Source organism: Alosa sapidissima, chromosome 3 (assembly GCF_018492685.1).
Source record: "Alosa sapidissima isolate fAloSap1 chromosome 3, fAloSap1.pri, whole genome shotgun sequence".
NCBI classification, from domain to species: domain Eukaryota; kingdom Metazoa; phylum Chordata; class Actinopteri; order Clupeiformes; family Clupeidae; genus Alosa; species Alosa sapidissima.
In genome coordinates this window covers 18,698,325-18,720,282 of record NC_055959.1, presented here as the reverse complement: position 1 = coordinate 18,720,282, position 21,958 = coordinate 18,698,325, and the positions used below count along the sequence as shown (strand labels likewise).

Here is a 21,958-nt window from a genome sequence, read left to right as displayed (position 1 = left end):
TATTACCTCCAACAGGGCTTTCTGCACTGTGATCTGGCTGTAGACTCTGACGCCCTCTTCTGGAGAGACTGCGCGCAGCTCCTCTTTGTTTAATGAGAAGAGCTGAGCTCCTGTTAGAATCCCCAGACTCTGCACCGTGCTGATGGAGGGAATGAGGGTGAAGGAGAGAGATGGAGAGTCGATATTATTAGACAAAACAAGAAGAGGACAGTAACGTGGCCAACAAAACAGACACAGTATCAGCGGTAATGTCATATGGATGTACTGTAAGATAGGGGTTGGTATGTCTAATGCACTTAACTTTCATGAACTAGTTAGTTAAGCCTCCTTGGCACCAGGCATGTGTTAGTGTAACTGCTGTTGCTCTTCCTCTGTGCTGATGGCAGTCTGGTGGATTGTGTGTTACCTGGCACACATGGAGGGTACACTCAGTGTGTGTGTGTGTGTGTGTGTGTGCACTAAACGTATGTCAGACTGTAGCTGCTTTCAGACACAACCTCCGCAGTATATGTGGATCTTTGTCAAACGGAGGTCCAGCCCTTCGGGTGATTCAGATATGATGCTTACATGCAGACATTATGTGTGAACGACACTGACGCACATGAACAGAATCTCCGTGTGGTTGAACAGGTTGAACGTGGTTGAACAGGCACATAAACAGAGTCTCTGCATGTATGCAGTGCAATAATGTACCGGTATGTGTCCCCATGTACCCCCAATGATAATGTAAATGTCTGTGTTAAATGTCTAAGGTGTATGAAATGTGTATGTTTGTATGTGCCATCCTTATGTCTGTGACCATGTATGTGCCACCCTGTGCATGTGACCATGTACGACGAAAGCGTAGGAAAATGTGAAAAAGAATTTCCCTAAGGGGACAACTAATAAACTAACTAACTAGCTAACTAACTAACTAACTAACTAACTAACATGTTCTTACATAATGTCTGTTGGAAATACTAGGGGAGTAGTGTAGGAGCCAGCTAAGTTCGAAATTCCAAATAGCCGATTACGTTGTTCAGATATACGGCCCACACTTACACCTAGGTCTGAAAGCAGCTTGTTGTGTGTGTCTGTGTGTGTGTGTGTGTGCGCGTGTGTGTGTGTGTGTGTGTGTGTGTGTGTGTGTACATCACTCACTCCTCACTGAATCCTTTGCCTCTTAGCCAGCTCTGGACTTCTGCAGGGGGTGAGTGGTAGTCGAGAGGGGCGGAGGTCTCTGTTGCCCGGGGGATGACCAGTGGCCGCATTGACCCCGATCGTCCATTTACCAGCCGTTGCATGAGCTCATCGTTATACACACCTGCAAAGGAATATGACATTGAGAATATATTGTCTATGCGATGCCATGTGTGTGTTTTTTTGGTGGCGGTATATCAAAGTGTGTCAACAGATACAGGTACTTTTAATCTGTGTGTGTGTTTGTGTGCGTGCGTGTGTGTTTCTGCATGTGTGTATGTGTGTACATGCGTGCGTGCGTGTGTGTGTGTGTGTGTGTGTGTGTGTGTGTGTGTGTGTGCTCAGGTACATACCTACATCTCCCCCTCCCTCCCCCGCTGGCAGGCCATCAAAGCCTGGGGGCGAGGCCTCAACAGGACTGGAGGCCGAATAGGAGAATCTCCGGGCTGGTGGAGCTATGGGCACTTTCTGTTACAGAAACCAAGAGCAGGTTAGCCTCCTACCGCCTGTGTCCAGTCAGCTTTGGGCCACAGTTTAAAAAGTTAGACCAGTTTTTAACTACCCTCTGTAACTAACCAGTAACTACGTAATTAACTATCTATCAGGTTGAGGTTGAGTGCATGGTTGTAACCTTGGACTGTTGTCTTTGAACAGCTTCTGCATTTTCAACGGCAGACAGAGGCTCCAGAATGTTGAAAGGGACAAAGCCAATCTGATCGTAGCTATTCTTGCATTTCCACCAGCGCTTGGCTGACTCAATCACCTGTTTGATAGAGTGAGATGGAAGATGCCCGTTATAGAGAATACTGCTTATCAGTGTGTTCAGTCGGACATACAGGCCTGCAATATAAAAAAGAAGTGTCTTTTGAGAAATTCTAAAGGCTGTGCAGCATCCTAAATATATTGTGGAGAAAACCATTTAAAGAAAACATGTATTATACAGGTATTATTGTAAATACATGTATTATAACAGGTCCTTTGTCATTTGTAATGAGGTACAACGTTTCCAAAATAATTTCAAGAAATCATGTGTACACAATAGTGTATAATTTGAGGAGCATGGGACTCTACTAGAGAAGGGCATGAGTGAGGCTGTACCTCGAGTGTCTCCCCCTGCAGGACAGAAAGCTCACTGCTGTTTCTGGCCACAAAGTCATAACTGCAGCAATACAGCCTCTCAGCATCTGGAGCCAAACCTCCACTGTCCCTGCATGTACACACGAGAAATATTCATGTAATATGATCACCTTTTTACCCAATGCAATTGCAGTTAAATATTATTTCTAGTGCAACCACAGTAGTATTTAAAATACCAAATCAGTAATAATAATGAAAGAAAAATGGCATAAAAATCTAACTTGATAATCCTGACTTACACTTCAGTTGGCTGATGTGGAATTTCAGCCTCCTGGGAGGAAGTAACAGAGAAAAGAATGAAAGGCTTTTGAGAATGTTGATTGAACACTTTCACAAACAACAAGCGGCAGACTTTCCTTTAGTTTAACCCCGCCCCCCTCCCTACCAGCTTCTGAATGTGACAACATGCATATAAGTGACAAAAAGAAAGAAAGTGAGTGACCATACCTGTTACTAATGTGAATGAGAGTGTGCATAAACTACTGATACTAGCTTTAAAAACGGACATGAGCAACACCCACCCACCCACAAACACACACACACACACACACACACACACACACACACACACACACACACACACACATAGCTTTGTTGACAAACCAAACACAGACACTGCCATAGGTAAGCTTTTCCATCACTATAATTATGACCGCCGCGCAATAGGTTTTTTTTCATTTCATGTATAGCGCCACCTAGTTAAACACAAAAAAGTAAAAATGAGGTGTTGTAATTGAAGGTATCTGTGACCTAACATAGTCAAAACTGCACGAAATTGGAAGTGTAGGATCATTATGACACCCTCTGTATGCACGCTAAGTTTTGTGGAATTCCGTTCATGGGGGGCCACACAATAAATTAATTTATGTTACTATACACCAACTGGCCTGTAGGTGGCCGGAGACAGTTTTCTGTGAATATCTCGAGAACCGTAGGGCCTAGGAGGTCCACCTTTTTTATGTATGTTGGTCTTAAGGGGGCATGTCAACCCATCCCATTACCACTTATTTCATGTATAGCGCCACCTAGCAAATTAAAAAGCAAAAAATTAGGTGTTTTCATCACAATATCTCTGGACCTGTGATCTCAGGTCAAAACTGCACGAAATTAAAAGTGTAGGATCATTATGACACCCTCCGAATGAATGGAACGTTTTTTGTACTTTCGTTCATGGGGGGCCTTACAATAAAATAATTTATGTGTACATTTAGTGATGTACACCAATAAGGATTCCCGGGACACTGATAGACCGGGGTACACAAAACTTGGTGGGCATGTAACCCCACATGGATAGCATGGAACCGACGTTTTTCGTTTTGATCTGTAGCCCCCCCGCTGGACTGGACCCCCTGAAATAGTGTTAATTTTGTCACCTATTTTTAATTTAGTCTTAGTCTTAGTCTTGTGACGAAATGTCCTTTTTAGTCTTTGTCATATTTAGTCATTCAAATATCATTTTTGTTAGTCAAGTTTTAGTCGACTAAAAGTCTCGTCATTTTAGTCTAGTTTTAGTCAAAAGAAAACTAAAGGTATCTTAGTCTTAGTCAGTTTTAGTCAACACATTTTAGGCTTTTTTTTATAACAAATTATTTCTGATTACCATTTGAGTCAAATAGTGTTTCACACATCTCAATTTTCCAACAATATTGTGTGTCCACAGGGCTACTCGTCTGTTATAATTACTCATTCTGATTTTTTGTCAGTCAGTATGTTTACATGCACAGGTAAGTCGAGCTACAGTTATAGCTCGGCTGGGATTTGACCATAGACAGTAAAAGATTTGACTGGACCACTGTCAAACACTGTTCATAGACCAGTGTTTCTCAAAGTGTGGTCCGGGAATCACTGGTGGTCCGCAAGCTATCCCAAGTGGTCCGCGAGCAGACGTGGGAAAATATAATATAGATGAGTTGTTTGCAATATTCAACCAACTTGTATGTAAAAACAGTTCTGCAACACTGTCTATGTAAGATATGCCAGTTTAAATCATACAGTATGAATCCACACAATAAGCAAAGTGCAAAGACAATAAACAAGGTGGTTCAGTGAGTAGGCCTATAGTGTAGACTAATTATAGGCTACTGTTGAAGTAGGTCTAATCTTTTTTTTTTTTTTTTGCTAGGGTTAGTTAAGTGGTCCTGAAACTGAAAAAGTTTGAGAAACACTGTCGTAGACCAAAGTATTAATGTTTTACTCCGCCTCGCTAGATGGCGATATGCGCCCAAACACAACACATTCGCCAAACAGACTCTCCATCTTAGCCATAGCTAACTTGCTAGCGAACTTTCCATATTAGCTTACTTGCTAGCAAACTTTGCATCATCAGTCTAACTAGTTAAATAGTTGACATTTCGTCATGGACATTCTGGGGGATGTTAATTTGTATGAGAGAAGCTTCAACTTCTGGGTATGTAGCATTGTGGCACAAAGCTTAGGTTGCTAACTCTGGCAGAAATCTCCATTGTTCTTGTTCCATGTAGTTTCGTGTTGCAGCCACAGGGTTGCAGCAACAGCACGTAGACTAGCCTACAGGAAAGCTGTTGCGTATGAACTCATTCGGAATATTTTGAAAACGTAACAGCTAGATATTCTGTCTTCTCATTTTGTAGATGAAAATGAAGAGATTTTATCTTAGTTTTTATTTCATGCAAAACATTTTAGTCAAAAAATAATGCATCTTAAGATAGTCTTAGTCAGTGTTTCAGGACATTACTGTCGCCTCGTCTTAGTCATGAAAAAAAAGGTTGTTGACGAACATATTTCCTCTCGTCTCGTCTGACGAAATTAGCACTACCCTGAAAGGAGGGTAGGGCAGACACAGTTCTCTGTGAATATCTTGAGAAATGTAGGGCCTAGGATGACGCATGCATGCACAGGCACATACGCAGGCACACACACAAGCACGCGCACACACACACACACACACACACACACACACACACACACACACACACATAACATAAACATGTACATGCACACATGCACACAATTCAAGAATTTCTCAGAATTATGAACAGGCAAGATGGAGGTGGGGTTGTATAAAATGAATTTTACATGTGAAATCTATGAACTAATCATGTTTTGGTACTTGTTGTCTAGCAGATACCAGTGAGAATTGAGTGTGGATAATGCAATTTAGTGAGACAGTTAGAATCATATAGGCCTTTCAGCGTGATTTATTTTTGTGGAAAAAATGTGCTGGACTGGGCGGCGGTCATATTTTGTACCGCTCTGCGGTACATCTAGTTTGGTGTGTGTTTGTTTGTGTGTGTGTGTATGTGTGTGTGTGTGCGTGCGTGCGTGCGTGTGTGCGTGCGTGTGTGTGTGTGCGTGTGTGTGTGTTGTTGTTTGTGTAAATAGTAATAAGTCTATGTGTCATGTGTATTACCTGCTGAGCTGCCTGGCTCTCCACTAAAGTATCATATCTCTGCTGTGACTCAACAGGATCCTCCAGAGGGTGCCCATCCGCGTCACACAGAGCTGGTTGCCAGCCATCCAGAAACACAGGAGTGAAAGGAGACGCGGCCTCACCGAGTTGAGAACTAGGAAATGGACACACACACACACACACACACACAGTCACACACACACACACACACACACACACACACAGTCACAAATTAATAGTGTATATTTAAAAGAGTGAAAACAGATGTATGAATGTGCTCTGTGTCTCTTCAACCCATTGGGTCTTAGCATTATGTAAGCCATAATCAATCACCTGAACTAAAGGAATTAAATTACTCATATATGTATGTGCATGGAACTGCACGAGTCAACAGAAGCCTCATTCACCAGGTAATGAGTGGAGGTAAGGTCTGAGGAGGCCTAGCTACTGGTAGTCTGAAGGCAAAACCCACTTGGGAGACTTTGACCACGGGGTGCCAGGAAATGTGTTAAGTCCTTTAAGATTTATACCAGAAACCCTTGTTAAAAAACAATAAATGGCTTCAGAGCCAACTGGAACCACTGGCTCCCTTAACCTCGTCTTCCTATCTATTGACATGTTTCAGTGCTATTCAAGCCATATGTGCTAGAAGGCAAGCTGAGGTTGGAGGAGAAGCTAGGGGTCTGATTCAGGAACATGTGCTGGTACTGACTGTGTTGAGGTCCAGTTGGGTCCCAATGACATCCACAGCTCCTTCTCCTTCTCTTTTAGAGTGTCCTGCAGCAGGGTGACCGCTCCACTGGTTAGCGCTGGACTCGAGACGGATGCAGCCAATGAGGGACCTCCAGTGGTTTTCACCATCTGATCACACACACACACACACACACAAAACACAGTGTCAACGATCCAGCATAAAGACATAATGGACATATACATTGAGTAGGGTTTCCGTTGTCCAGTAATTGCCGGACATTGGGCGAAAAAAAAAAAATGAAATGTCCGACAAAATTAAATCTCTCCGGTTAAATTGTCCAATTGAAATGGGCTAATAATCCCGTTCCGCTAACACAATCTGAAGTTGAGAATAAGCCTAAAATGTAGGCCTATACTAAAGCAAGAATACGTCCTTTGGCTATGTTTTAAAGGAACATGCTCTATCGTTATTATTAAACAACACGCATATGCTGCATTTCAAATAGGAAGCGCACGCTTAAAACTTCTGTTAAACAACGAACGAATGAGTGAGACGGTTCAAACATGGCCAGGCCCAGGCAGACTAGCCTTAAAAGTTTTTGCAGAGGCCAGACACGATCGATAATGATAAATTGGTAACACCTGAAGCCTCAGATGTCTGGTCAGCTCCACCATCACCAGAGAAAAAGATGAAGTTTCAGGCGTATCTGTCGGAATCAGTGGAAGGGGGGTTGCGGGGGGTGCTGCCCCACCAAGACACTTGACATTCTCCGTGTAGACAGACCCATGGCTACACTGGACATGCAACTGTGTTCTATTCCCAAGGCATGCTTTCTCTGTGATCTGCAGGGTTAGGGCCACCTCGACGAGGAGATTGCTGGTCCGCGGATAATTTGCGGCACAAACAAATGGTATCATTGAACCGTGGACCGAAAGAAAAAGAAACTAAATATTTTCCAGAATAGGAAATATTTCTTAATTTAGCGTTCAAATAAAATCAAATAAAATCAAATAAAGAGGCATAGAATAGGGGTTAGTGGTGTGAGCGCTCATTCAATGTTTGTGCACATCTGCGCAAGTGAAACTGTTGAACCACTGAAGATAACGTGGGTAGCAGCAACAAACGATGTAGCCTATTTAAAACAACAAACAAGCTAGATCTTGTTTAGCATGTTTAAATTAGGCTAATGAACAAGTTGCGTTCTATACGGCCTGATTATGTTATTCTTTAAGTTACATAGCCTGTCTCCAGTTTTCCTCAACTTGACTAATTAAGAAGCGATAATAGGATTTTTGACTGGCATATCATTTGACCGGCATCATTTTTTTCAAGCAGAAACATAGACATATGATATATAAATTTAGCACACACTGGTATTGTGGAGGGCATTGGTGCATGCACGCACCTCACACAAAAACACACACAATACATATGAACACACCTACAGGAAAGACGCAGGAAGGACTTTGACAGTCATAAACAATCTTAACACAGAGACCGAACACATTCACACTCACACCAGAGAAATGTCCCTTTCTGTCTGCGTCATTGGTGGGGGAGAGGGTAACTCTCATTGCAAATATTTTAGGAATTTTCACAGAGTGGTCCTTGCAAACATGTCCCCCCATTAGCCATGTAAACAACAAGTCATGTGTATTAACTTTTGACCCTCAAGGTTACTTTCAGAGGAAAGGGGGAGAGAGTGTTTATCGGATTCTGAGGATATAGTCTTTTGGCAAAAGGCATAGGGAGGAGTATGTTTGTTTGGAGGGTCGGATGTGCCTAGGGACTGTGTATGTGAGTGTGTGTATGTGTGAGTGTGTGTGTGTGGGTGTGTGTGTGTGTGTGTACGTGTGTGTGTGTGTACGTGTGTGTGTGTCCATGATGATTGTGTATGAGTGCACATGTTAAAATACCAAGTTCAGTGGAGTAAAGACATAATGGACGAGCTCTCCTGAACTGGGATGTGATATTGAGTCTTTCAAACGATCCTGAAATAAAATAAGAGAGACAGAAAGAAACAAAGGAAAATTAACAAGCAAATTCATCAACTCTTAACCTCAGAAAAGCTGGTCTCTTTATTCAGAATGTGTGAACTTTAAGAAACAGACATGAGCACTGGAACAGACTGAGGACATTCAACAGGAGCTGGAGCTCCCATGCTGCTGTGCTGAGCTGGACTTGTTTGGGCAGTGGGGAAGCAAGGGAGTGAACCTCACCAGCAGACTGAGGGAATACTTGACTTTCTGAAAAATGTCCACAAATTCTTCTTCTGCAGGAGGAGTCGCTTTTTGAGTCAGCAGGTCATCTGCACACACACACACACACACAAAGAGAGAAAGAAAGAGAGAGAGAGAGAGAGAGAGAGAGAGAGGAGGCCATGGAAACAAAATGGTCAGGACTTTTTATGTTAATGAATTCTTGCTTCACTATCTTCCATTTCCACTCTGTCTTGTGTTTCTGAGTCTCACCATCTTTCTCCTTTTTGCTCTTTCTCCTGCTCTTCTTGTTCTTCTTGGAGCGCTGTTCCAGAACACTCCGGGCCTCGGCTGCCTGCTGCAGACGGCCCATAAAGCGCTCCACATCATCGAAGCAGTGATTTAAGAGTTCCTGAGCGAGGGGCGCCCAGGAGTGGGAGAGGCACAGAGGGGGGGGGGAGAGAAAGAAAAATAAACACTCACATTATATCCACGTGAAAAAAAATGTTACATAACGTGACAGAAAACCTCTGTACATTTTCTTTACAACTTCATTTGCACACACACACACACACACAAACACACACACACACACACACACACACACTTACCACTTCTCTCTCTGCATTAACTGTTGGTGGACTTATTTTTTTAGTCTGAGTTCCATTCACTACAAAAAGGACAAGGACAATTTGAATCTTTTAAAAATGGAATTGGAAGATAACAGTTGATGAACATACTTTTTCACACACATACATAGAGAGAGAGAGGGAGAGAGAGAGAGAGATACCTGGGCTGATAACTCCAGGAGGCTTCAGTAGTCTGATTAATGAGTGTTTCCGAGGGAGAACAGGTGGAGCAGACTGCATCTGACAAAGAGAGAATGAGGGGGAGAGAGGGAAACAGAGAGCATGAGAGAGGGAGAGAGAGAAACAGAGAGCATGAGTAAGAGGGGGAAGGAGAGAGGGAAACAGAGAGCATGAGAGAGGGGGAAGGAGAGAGGGAAACAGAGAGCATGAGAGAGGGGGAAGGAGAGAGATCAAAAAGGGAAGAGAGAAAAGAATTCAGGTGAATGGAATGAACACAGATGAATGGTAGCAATTCATCACACCATGAATGACAATAAAAAAGTATCTATCTATTTAAAAGCAATAAAAACACCAAACTTGATAAATGTTCACACATACAAGCTGTGGTCACAGATTTGAATGCCTTTAAAGACGTGCTTTAGATGCACATCAATACATACATATCTTCAAAGCAATACACCTTCTTTATCAACAATAAACCATTTCAGGTAGTGTTCAATTGAATTATTCAATACATGTCAAGATGTCACACGTATATGACCTGGTGCTTCCCAGAAACAATACTGTTAATGGCTTAAAGTGAACAGAACCTGTTCACAAAACAAAACCCCAGCCATGCTTTTCATTACCTACAAGTATTTACATTAATTAGATGAGCACAACAAAGCCAAATCTGTTCTGATTCATCTAAGGTGGTTTCACCATCTTGTCAATTAAAATGTGGGTGTTTTTTTTTTCCTGAGGCTGGATAGGCTTGGCATTGCAAGCTAGTTGTTCTGACCATGAAGCTAAATGTCCATGGAAACCAGACTGGCTGCCAGCACGCCTTTCGGTAGCTCAGGAATGAGGTTTGCTATGACTCTGCCCTGTCTGTCTGCCCGCCACTATTTTGGAAAATGATCTCGAGCAGCTGACGTCTCTTACTTGTTCATAATAAATATGCACACCTTAATGCATTTCTGAAGGAATCAGAACTTTGTTTTAGATAACAATGATTTAATGAATCTGTATTAGAATAGTTCTGCTATAGGCCTTTATATAGCCGCACTGGTATGTAAAATATATATAGATAAAATGCAGCACATGCACACTCAAGTCATCAAATTAATTGAATGCATTTCTATATGTCTAAATTAGTACTTGAATCAACTAAGAAAATGACTTGATTGTCATGCATTGCAGCTCCACCAGAATTGCGCATGACTGCATAGGACCATGCCCTTCCAATGCTAAAAAAAAACTCTCACAATATGCACACATGCTACACCCAAAGGACGCAGGAACCTTAGAGGTGACTAACTTGCTGCTCCCACAATTGAGGTCATTAAGGTGATGCAAAGACTATAATTACCCATTATCTTGATTCATAACTAGACCTTCATTTTCTGATTTTCTGCGGAGAAGCGGTATAGTACAGGGATGCTACATTCCAAATATGAATGCTACTAATAACAGAGCAATAGTGACAATAATTTCACAATATCACAAATAAAGAATCAGTTGAAAAAAGTTTCATTTATATGCCAGGTTTTCAGCAACATCCTCTCTTTTACCATGGTTCTACAGTAGCCTGTTCCAGCTGATGGTCTTTGCTCTCCGGTCTAAAGTGGAGAGTTAGAGTAAATTTGGCATAATTAGATAAATCAGCGAACTGTGGTTTTGCCACAGTTTGGTGTCCTGCCCTGCACCACTTCTGGTTTTGTCACCCTCTTGGAATATGATCAATTAGGTGTCCAAGTCCAAATCCAGAGGAAAAAAATTAACCAATAAAACACAGAGACAGTAGCCTATAGACAAACAAACAGCAAGAGATCATAAGGAGGATTTCAGCCTTACCGTGCCCTTGTCAATGTGTGTGGGAGCGTGTATGTATGTGTTTGTATGTCCTCTTCTGCCACTTCCCCTGTTTACGCCTTGAGGAGATACGCAGAAACAGGAAAAACAAGTTAGTCTTTCTGCTGTAAAATCCTCTCATGCATTCTCCCTCTCTCTCTCTCTTCCATCTCATTCTCTCACTCTTCCACTCTCCACCTCAGCCTTGCACCCCCTTGGAGAGAGATAAAACAATGAATGCCAGGGCTAGTTTCAATCTGATGTCACTCCAGATATGTGTGTCTTCTTAGAAAAAAATGAGTTTCTGAATGCCAGCATAGGCTGATGTTAGTGTGTAGGCCTATGTGTGTGTGTGTGTGACACTGCATAGGTGCCAACTCTCACGCATTGGCCGTGAGACACGCATTTGATTAGTTTCACACACACACACGCCACACCCCCGATTTCTCACGCTGAAGTGTCAACCCGGTTGGTCAGATGCCTGAAAAATGAGTTTAGCCTATCTATAGATCTACCTGTTGAGCCACGGTTATGCTTTCAGAGACGGTGAGAGGGTAGTCTGAGGTCAAATACCTGGCAGATGAGGTTCAACTAAACTAAACCTATACTTATGACATCACACATCAGGTGAACGTGCGGAATCTAAGCTTTCTAATGATATTAGCGCCAAGTTGCTGTGATAAATGGTTCGCGAGAAAATTAAAATTGAACCGACGTGCAATTTAGGCTAATCATATTTGCATTTTGCACACAGTGCACACCCATTACTCTCGGTTTAATATTTCACTAACCCTTCACACAACACGTGGCAAACCCAATATAACAATAAACAGCAAACCGTACCGAATACGAGGATATAAAGCATGCCTCTGTGCAATAAGTGGTTCCTTAGTAATCCGGTTTTGAAATTGCAACACATTTCTACATAGCCTCATTGGGGCGAAATTATAATGTATTCTAATGTAAACTATTTGTCAGCAGGCCTACATACATTTTTGTATGTAGGCCTGCTGACAAACTATAGTCACTATAGTCAGGGGGCCTATGTGGTTTCTGTGGGATTGAAATGTTAATTTTTGGAGAGTGGTTGGACTGTCTTTAGAGGTCATTGAACATGGAGAAAAATTATGTCTCCATTTTTTTTACCTGTTTTAACCCTATTTTTGTGAAATTGTATATTTCACTATAATTAACACCATGAATTTCGCCTAAATCACTGGCTATGTTGAATAAAGTTCACAAAACAGTTATTTTCTTATTTTCAACAGTATGATTGTATGTCAGTATTATGATTGTATGTCAAACATTTAGATATAAGATCAATAACCAATCAGTTTCACCAAATACACATACTCCATTGCTGAAAGATAGCAAAATCACAGAATCACAGATGAGACCTCAAACAACATTTAATTCATTTACATATACACAATATATTAGATCTCACCTCCACAATTTCCTCATCAAAATCTACAACTTGTCTAAACCCTATTTGTACTCACCTTCTTAAGACTGGTCTCCCCTTCCTGGATAATGTTTTGCTCTAGATTATAAATAATTCTATCAGGGCATGTACCGCAGTCGTTTAAGACATCTGTTATTAAGCCCTCCCTCAAAAAACCTAGCCTTGTATCGATACTGGTCCTCCTGGACCTCAGCGCTGCCTTTGACACAATAGACCATGACATACTACTTAGGCTTAAAAATTTGATAGGCATCAAAGACTCAACACTCGCTTGGTTTAGATCATACCTTCCTAACCGTCAACAATTTGTACAGGTCCATAATAAACCATCTACCCAGATTATGGTAAAAGTGCCTCAAGGCTCAGTACTGGGGCCCCTGTTGTTTAGCAGATGATACATAACTATACCTCTCCATAAAACCTGATGAATTAACCCCGTTAGCCAAACTTGACACATGTATAAGAGATATAAAGACATGGATGACGAATAATTTCCTGCTTTTGAAAACAGATAAAACAGAAGTCATGGTTTTAGGTTCTAAAAAGATGAGGGATATCCTATCCACATCACAGGCTACATATAGTGATCTTCCACTGACCTCATCCACAAGTGTTAAAAACCTGGGAGTTATAATTGACCAGGACCTAGCACTAAGTAATCACATAAAACAGATCACCAAAACTTAATTTTACCATTTAAGGAACATTTCAAAGATAAGGAAGTCCTTATCCTTACCAGATGCCGAGAAATTAATGTTTTGTCATCTCAAGGATAGACTATTGCAATGCTATTGCAGTGCTATTATGCTGGCTTTAATAATACCTGTCTAAAGGGCTTACAGCTTATTCAAAATGCAGCTGCTCCCACACACAAAAAATATGAACATATTTCCCCCATCCTAGCATCTTTACACTGGCTACCTTAAAAGTCATTGACTTCAAAATATTACTTATAGTTCTTGGTTGGTTGCCTGCATTGAAAGAGGACACCTCATGAAGACGCTCTCTTGTCTGCTTCTGACAGAAGAAGCACTTATCTATGCTGGCAGCAGCTGCTGCTGAACAAGTGTACAAAGTCCCTCTAGATGGACTTGATGCAGTTGCAGGTGTTGCTGCAGGTTCAGAAGATGGTCTACCACGTCTTTTCTGAAGACACTGAGTCCTGCCTGCTTCACATGATTTCTAGTAGCGAATATTAGCATGCTGCAGATGCTCACTGTTACAGGTGGATTTGTAGCAGTTCCTGTGCCAAACTGCTTTGTTCTGTTGTAAAATAACTGCATTGTAACAATGTAATCGTTGGCTGATCTCTCTCTCTCACACACACATACACCTGTCTGTTTGTCTATCTGATCCTTTACCCTTTCTTTTCTTCACACTTACATAGACTACGGAAGGCCTTACAGACTTCAGCTGGTGCTATGTAAAAGTCTATTAAATTTGATTTAACAGAGATTTCTGCACTTTGTGCTCTGAATGGGTGTAGACAATAACTGACAGAGCAGGCTAGGCTTACACTCAAGCACACTAATAGGCATGAATTGATAGTATTGATATTGAAGTATTATTGTTTTAAGCAGACAATTTCGAGAATTTTAGGCACAATTTCTTGTTAAAGAGATCAATCATCAGTCTAAAAATGTTTTATAATGTTGTATGTGGCCCTACATACACTACCTTGTAGAATATCTTTGCTTTTTGGCACCAAACCCTATGCTATAATACCAGCAATGTGAGGTTTATGGACAAAACACCAAATTTGACCTATTCTGAATTTGACCTTTGATTTGGGTCCTTCAAACCCTTCAAAAAAAATGGAGACATGTTTTTTTTACTCTTAAGAACCCATAGAACAAAGATATAATACTCTCCAAAAATTTACATGCGAATCCCACAAGCCCCCAAATTAGACACATAGCCCCCCTACTACTATCATGGTTCTTATATTATCAGGTTCCAGCCAATCCCATTACAGATAAATGAATATATTTATATTGGCATGCTTCCTAGTGACATTAATGCAAAAATATGAAGAAAATCAAATAACGAGACACAAATATTGATATAAAGCCTGACATAAGCCATATGCAAACATTCACATCATGCAGATATGGGTACATCCTGAAAAAGGAATAGCATTGGCTATAGGCTTTGGCCATTACAATGACCAATATATTATCTTAAATAAACTAGCTGAATAACACAGGTGACCACTTCTGCATAATTTCATGGAGTGCTGAAATGTACACACATTTTTGAACATTTCTGAACTGTGAAATGTAGCATTTGTTTTTGTGGTTGTGAACTTATTGCAATATCACCATAACTATTCCACCTGTGTGTGCATGGTTATAATTCTGAAGTGCAAAATAGTTTAGGCTACAGCACAAATATTTCCATAAAAATAAGCCAGTCTGACCTCTGAAATTTATTTTTAAAGTGCACCTGATTGATGCATTTAAAAGTTAAAATATACAAACATCAAACATTTCTTAAATTCTTACAAATCACCCACAACCCCCCCCCCCCCCACACTTTTGCCGTGCGAAATACCAGTGCTGTTTTCAGCATCTGTTTAGTGCTTCATTGTCATTTTCATTGGATTCTCCCATTTGCGCGTAAATCGCTCATAAACTTTTTTTTTTGTTACACGCATTCTCCCATTCCTCTTCTGTCACACACACAGTGACAAGCGCCAAATCCCCCGCAGTGTTGAAGAGATCAGTCATCCCCCTCACTTTTTATAAGGTAAAAAGCCTTATAGGTACGCCAAATAAATAATAACCTATAGGTTTACGCTAGGCTATGTAAAACTCCCCATTAACAGCATCACGTCACTAACCACAGCTAAGACTGCAAAATCTCTATTCACTCTGTTGGATATCTGAAGCCAGTTTGTCTACTTAGATACTGTAAAAAAACAATTCTGGGGGAGGACCCCCATACCCCCCCTCTGAAATGTCCCAGCCACTTTCACAATGCCTCCGACGCCCATGGTCCTAGTAGTAGGCTAGATCCTTTTGATACCAATGTTCATTTAACTCTGGGACCCTGGTCCCAGCGATGGATTACTGCACGGGCCTTCTGGGCCCAGACCCAGGGGCCCAAAGTACCAGGGTGCCCTGAAGCCCAAGCCTTTGCATGGAATCATTGCCTCAATATCAACACATCAGGATGTAGGCTATGAATCTGATTGAATTTAGTATTGGCCATCCCCAAAATGCTAGCCTGACGAGCCAGACCCACATTAAAATGTAGGGTCTGGGCACTCACCGTTCGCAGTGCTCAGTCCGAGGGGCGGGATAATCGGTTGTCTTTCAAATTCCCTCTACAATAGGACAGCACTGAGTCCCATGCGTTTTCCCACCAGCGGAGCTAGTTGGCTAGTTCAAACTTTTGCCATCTCAAAACAAGCTTAACTCGTGTCACACTGTTGGCCAACAGCAATATCCATCTTCTTTGTTTTCAAGTAACAGGGAATTTAAGCCAAACTGTTGCAACTCTGCCATCAATCATTATGTTATGCCCCCCTAACGACTCTATAGACGATTTGATTGGCCTGATAGAAGTTTAATTTTTCGAGCTCACTAGCCAACGGAGAGTTGCTAGACTAGACCTGGAAGCAAATGTAATTTGCTGCCGCTAGGGTGTGTCTAGATTTCTAAGCTACCAAAATGCACCAGAATACAGGAAATCACATCAAACAAATGAAGAAAAACCCCCCTTCCACATATGCGACAATTAGTGGGGAGCCCTTAATACATGAGGGCCCAGGGGCCGAAAGTTCATAATCCGTCCATGCCTGGTCCCTACACCTGAGAATCACTGATGTACGTTTTACTGTACGGTATAATGCTGAATGAGCCAAACAAACATTTCCGCAGCAACATTTTGGTTGGCCCCACCAAATCTCACTCCAAGGTTTTTTGAAAAGTTGGCAGCCCTGCTGTCATAGTGTGTGTTGTTGGGGGGTGGGGGGGGGGGGGGGGGGGGGGTAAGCGATCAAGCTAATCTGTGAGGGCACTGTCACAGAAAAGCTGGGAAAGGCTGTTTTGAGGATAAGCTGTCTGAGTGTGGGATAGAAGTGCAGAGTGCCTGGCCTGCAGAGTGTGGTCTCTCTTTTCCAGTCTAATTCCTTAAACACAAGCAAACTTACACACGAAGAGTGTCATGACTACTTATACTTGCTAAGCCCGCTTAACTAGCTCTTTCGTTTCCCCTCTCAGACACACACTCTCTCTCTCTCTCTGTCTCTCACACACACACACACACACACACACATACACACACACACACACACACTGTTCATTCATCCTGACACACCTTAATTCTACCTGAACTGAGGTAACAGCATTCCTCCCATTCTGCCTCTCTCGCTATAGGCCAGTGGTCTCCAAACTACGGCCCGCAGGCCGAATACGGCCCGCCACCTCATTTTGAGTGGCCCCCCCAAAACATGTCCGTGTATAGCATCTGGCCCGCACAGGAGTACGACATTGTCAATCTATGACCTCCGTAATTACCCCCATTCATTCTCTATGGCAAGTCTTAACAGTACACATGTAACGCTCTTTTTGTCCATTGGTGGTTGTTTTGGCGCTGTTTTGCGTTTGCCATTGAAAACGGAATGAAATGTAGGCCTACCTGCAAACAATGTAAGAGGCCTATGCTGACTGCATAGTGCTCAAAGTATTCTAAAAGTTGATCAATTAATTGTTAATAACTAACTAACTTCTATTCAAGTCATATTTCTGGGACTTTCTGGGATAATTATTTCTATTTTTTATTCACTCGTTTTTGCCAGCACTTCATAAAACTCTCATAGTTTGAGAACTTTAAATTATTTGTAGGATATTGCTTGTTCACAACTTGAGCTGTGTATGCAAAGACACAGTTCAGAGTTCAGAGTTCAGAGTTCACACATTTTGAATGAAATACTTTTGGGACTCCCTGCTAATACTTTTGGGAATGCTAAAGTCTTTTTATTAGTATTTTACACTGATATGGCATGATGACAACATAAACACAGCTAACAATGGCATTAAATTGCAGTAGCCTATATGATAATGTAATGGAATATTCAACTAAGGTAGGCTGCTGTTGTTCACAGCACTAAGCTATTTATGGTTACTAATATACTCCGAGTCTCTGGCCCTCTCTTACAGCCAGGCATAGTGAGCTGGCCCTCGGAAGAAAAAGTTTGGGGACCACTGCTATAGGCTTTCTCTCCGTGTCACTCACTCATTCTTCATTGCGCACGCTCGTACAAAGCAGCATAAATTTACAGGCCTAAATGGTTCCTTGACGACAAGACTCCAAGGGAGCTTGCGCCCTCTTGAGTGATGCAACTGGAGTGCATCACTTCAATATCTGACAAAGGGACCCTAAACAAACTGATCAACATCTTGGACAGTGAATGCCATCCACTCTACAGCACTATCAAAAAGCAAAAGAGCTTGATCAGCTGGAGACTTCGGTCACTGCCATGCACAACTGAAAGGCTGAGGAAGTCATTTGTTCCTAGGGCCATTGAACTGTTCAATGCCTCACTAAAGGGAAGAGGAGAGATAGACTTCTCTGCTTAGTCTGTCTGCCTCTCCACCCTCTCCATGTTTGAGTACTGACTGCCCACTACTGCTTTATTACTGTTTTACTACTGTTTTACTAATGTACACAGCCTAATGTTTTCACTACTGTTTTACTGCTACACTGTTTTTCATGCTATATTAGCACACATGATCAATGGCTGCGGTCAGGCTTCTGCTACAATACTGAATGAATGAATGGCTATAACCCTATTACCTCAACCTGTTCTTGCACCTGTATTTTATTTTACCTTGTCTACATTATACTTTACTCTCCTATTTGTCCATATTATTTATGCTGGTCTCTAGACCTTACTCTTGCACTGTTGCGCTGTTGGACTAATGTTGGACTACTTTTTGCACCTTCACCATGACACTCTCTTGAGCACCTTGCCATGCACACATAACTAAAGGACTATGGTTGGACTACTTTTTGCACCTTCACCATGACACTCACTCCCTTTAGCACCATACCAGTCCCGGCCCTGTCACTACAAGCGTCTTATGCTTGATCACCCTCAAGCACATTGGACTTCCTTAATTTAATTTATATAGTGTATTTAGTATTTAGTTTTGTTAGTTTTCTTATCTTTCTTATCTTCTACTGTCTTTATTGTACAGTGGAGTTTAGTTATATGTTTATACTTATACTTATGTTTACCATTTCTGCTGTAAGTCCATGTTGTGTGTGATGTCTGTATGCTACTGAGACCCTTGAATTTCCCCTTGGGGATCAATAAAGTATCTATCTATCTATCTATCTATCTATCTATCTATCTATCTAATAAATGTTAGAAATAGCGTGATTACATAATACCACCATATGCTTTCAACTTCTTTTGAGACCTGACTTTTAGGAACTTTTAGCGTACAATTCTTCGGAGGAGACTTGAAATAATGTATATCACGACAGGCAAACTCAAATGTCCACTGCTTGCGGTACTCACATTGAAACTACATGAAGCCTTTGCAGGGTGGTGGGCGGGGCTTTGTGATAGAAATAAAAACAAAGTCACATGGCTCAGACTGTGATAACTTTGGAGGGTCGCACAATTCAACCCTGTAGTGCTGGGCAACCAACCATCTACATGTAGTGATAGATAGAGATATATAGATAGATACTTTATTGATCCCCAGGGGAAATTCAAGAAAGTCAGTGGTCTCCACTGTTGAGTGACCATGACTTTGCTTGCGCAGCAGACACAAACGCCCTCCACTAAACTCAGCCTCAGGTGCCCAAAAAAGGTCATGCGTGGCGCGCAATGCTTCAGTTAAATATAGGGTGTGTGTGTGTGTATGGGGCTCGAGTATGCAGGTAAAGTCGTGCTTCTCGCTATTTGAATCTGAGCACAGCATGGAATCGGGGTGTCGGTCGGTCGGTCTGGGCTGGTGTTGCGCGTGCTGATTTTGTGCTACACAGTACAGCACATCTGTCAAGAAGGGCGGGGCCCACACGTTATGACACAGAGTTCGTGCAGTGCGGAGCCAATGAGCGCTTAAAGGGGAGTCACCCTCTAAAGTTTCTTGGGGATTGATGAAATTGGAGCCCAAAGACATGTAAAGTTGTAGGCTATGTGTTTGTTTCGATACAATTCTAAAGTCTGCGCTAATCAGACAAGCTTATCGATATTAAACAGACACTCATCAATAGCTTGATTTTGGAGAACATTTAAACAGTTACGTGGATTTTTCTTGAGAAAACGGTTATATTTGCAGACTGAGTTTATCTAACGGTTTAAGACAAGACAGCAAAAGGGGCTTCTTCAGGACTTCCTCTACCACCACAAAGAGAGGTAAAGAGCAGCATGTATTTCATGTCCAGTTCACTCATAGTGTCTCCTAATGCACATGAACTGGATTGCTTTTGCGCACCAAATGAAGAATGCAAACATGACAATGACTATTATAATTGGTAGGCTGCATGATTATATTACATCTTCACTCTCTTTTCTCTTGTTTCATGTTACGCTTTGTCAGAAATTGTTGTGCGCAACAGCAGAGCGTTTTTCTATGGGTTTCTGTCATGAACTTTCAAGGTTGAATACATGGAATTAAATATACAAATGCATTTTGAGTATGCACTTTAAAAAATATATTAGTTTCGCCAAGTGGTCGGTTGAAGCTCAGCGCAAATATGTTAAAATAGCAAGTGTAGTGAAACAACATGAAGTTGATCCAGACTGAGAAACTACTTAATTTATTTTCCATATTCGTGACGGGTTGTTCATTTGGGTAGTTGCTTTTTAATAATTCCCTTACTTCTGGATGAAAAGCCGAACATGAAATATCTGTTTGACAATATACAATGTTATCAGTGCATTCGTTTGGCACAGTGTATCACAGGTGCGTTGCTGAAATCAGTCACGTAAAGATAAGACATTTAGTCCAAACACCGTATCCCAAGGTGAACTTGCAAAGGAACTCAAAGAAATTAGCAGAGTATACAGACTGGCCCGTGGTCAGGTCTATTTCTCGCGCGCCGATTCCAGAGTGGAGGGATTTTGGACGAACTGATCCGAGTCCAGAGCTAAGGAATGGTTCTCGAGGGACCTGAGGCTGTAACGATGCACTGAATCTTTCTACCAATCAGGAAGGGCCGTGCGTGTGGGAGGGAGCGCAAGGGTATGAAAGAGGCTTCAATGAAACAAATAGTGGATTTCATTATCGCCCTTCAGTGAACGGGGTGTACCCCCTTTCGCCTGGCTATCAGTATTCTCATTATCACCTACTGTACAACTAAAAAATATTTGTCTACATGCACATGTTCTTTTGATTGTGTTGTAGGTATTATGATATCAGAAAGGTGCTGGCGTTTGTTTCTAAAACAGGAGTGTGTACTAAAACAGACTATCAACAATCCCAACAGTCTGGGTAACACCAGTTGCTTAACAGACTACTATAAATAGATTGAGGCAGGGAAAGGGAGACCAGAGTGGGTGAAGGCAGAGTGGGAGTGTGCAGGAGGCGGAGAGGGGTAAAAGAGAGATTTAGGAGTTGTATTTTTCCATAGTCATAAGACACATGTATCCAGAGGTAAGAGACACCTTGAACAAATTCCAGATTGGCTGTTCTGTATTGCTCAGACTTTTTTGTCTCTCCTTCTCTGTGTGTCTCTCTCCATTCTTAATAAAATGAATGATCTCGCTTTCCCTGCCAGTGCTCTGTAGTCTTCCATTCCCACAGCTGAGAACACATGGCTCCTGACACTAAGGCCTTTTAAATGTTAGGGTAGCCAAGTTAGCTTAAGGAAGCCAAGTTAGCTCAATACTCAAGGTAACTACTGTGAGTTACCTAGTTACCTGAGCCACCATGCTGGCATGCATGTCTTTTATAGCACAGTGACTAGTTGATTAGATGATTAATCTCACAGAGGAAACCAAGAGTTGCTGTTGATGATGTTATGTAATCTGGAAAGCATTTGCAACCACACTTCTGTTGCTGAATGTCACTGAAATGGCTAGATCTGAATGTTTTAATTTATCTTTAGGATAGGTCATATTTCAGTTTTATGTTGATATGATGCACTGTCAACATTGAGCTTTACTTTAAGTCACTTTAATGATGCCTGAAACATAAAGGGCCAGCTATGATGAGAATGGAATACATTTTGAGACTTGGCTGCAGAATATTTTCTTAAAGCAGCACTATGTAACAATGTGCCACTTTTGAG

At 41.7% G+C, this 21,958-nt stretch overlaps 2 protein-coding genes across 3 annotated transcripts in view; one reads left to right on the top strand and one right to left on the bottom strand.

Moving 5' to 3' along the window:
- The window catches only part of eps8l1a (eps8 like 1a), a 12,230-nt gene extending 776 nt beyond the window's left edge, over positions 1-11,454 (bottom strand). The window contains exons 1-14 of one of the 2 annotated variants that reach the window (XM_042087916.1): positions 11,242-11,454; positions 9,387-9,465; positions 9,208-9,266; positions 8,870-9,008; positions 8,618-8,706; positions 8,315-8,389; positions 6,417-6,565; positions 5,705-5,858; positions 2,556-2,587; positions 2,278-2,386; positions 1,811-1,942; positions 1,533-1,647; positions 1,141-1,303; positions 7-139 (exon numbers count right to left, since the gene is read on the bottom strand). In XM_042087916.1, the coding sequence (XP_041943850.1) occupies positions 7-139; positions 1,141-1,303; positions 1,533-1,647; positions 1,811-1,942; positions 2,278-2,386; positions 2,556-2,587; positions 5,705-5,858; positions 6,417-6,565; positions 8,315-8,389; positions 8,618-8,706; positions 8,870-9,008; positions 9,208-9,266; positions 9,387-9,465 (1,428 nt within the window). In that variant the 5' untranslated portion in view covers positions 11,242-11,454. The other variant, XM_042087915.1, reaches the window with a different exon arrangement.
- Positions 11,455-19,748: 8,294 nt separating this feature from the next.
- The window catches only part of slc6a16a (solute carrier family 6 member 16a), a 28,253-nt gene continuing 26,043 nt past the window's right edge, over positions 19,749-21,958 (top strand). Inside the window, exon 1 of the mRNA XM_042087910.1 lies at positions 19,749-20,081. The gene's annotated coding sequence lies outside the window, so the exon portion shown is untranslated. The remainder of the gene's footprint in view (positions 20,082-21,958) is intronic.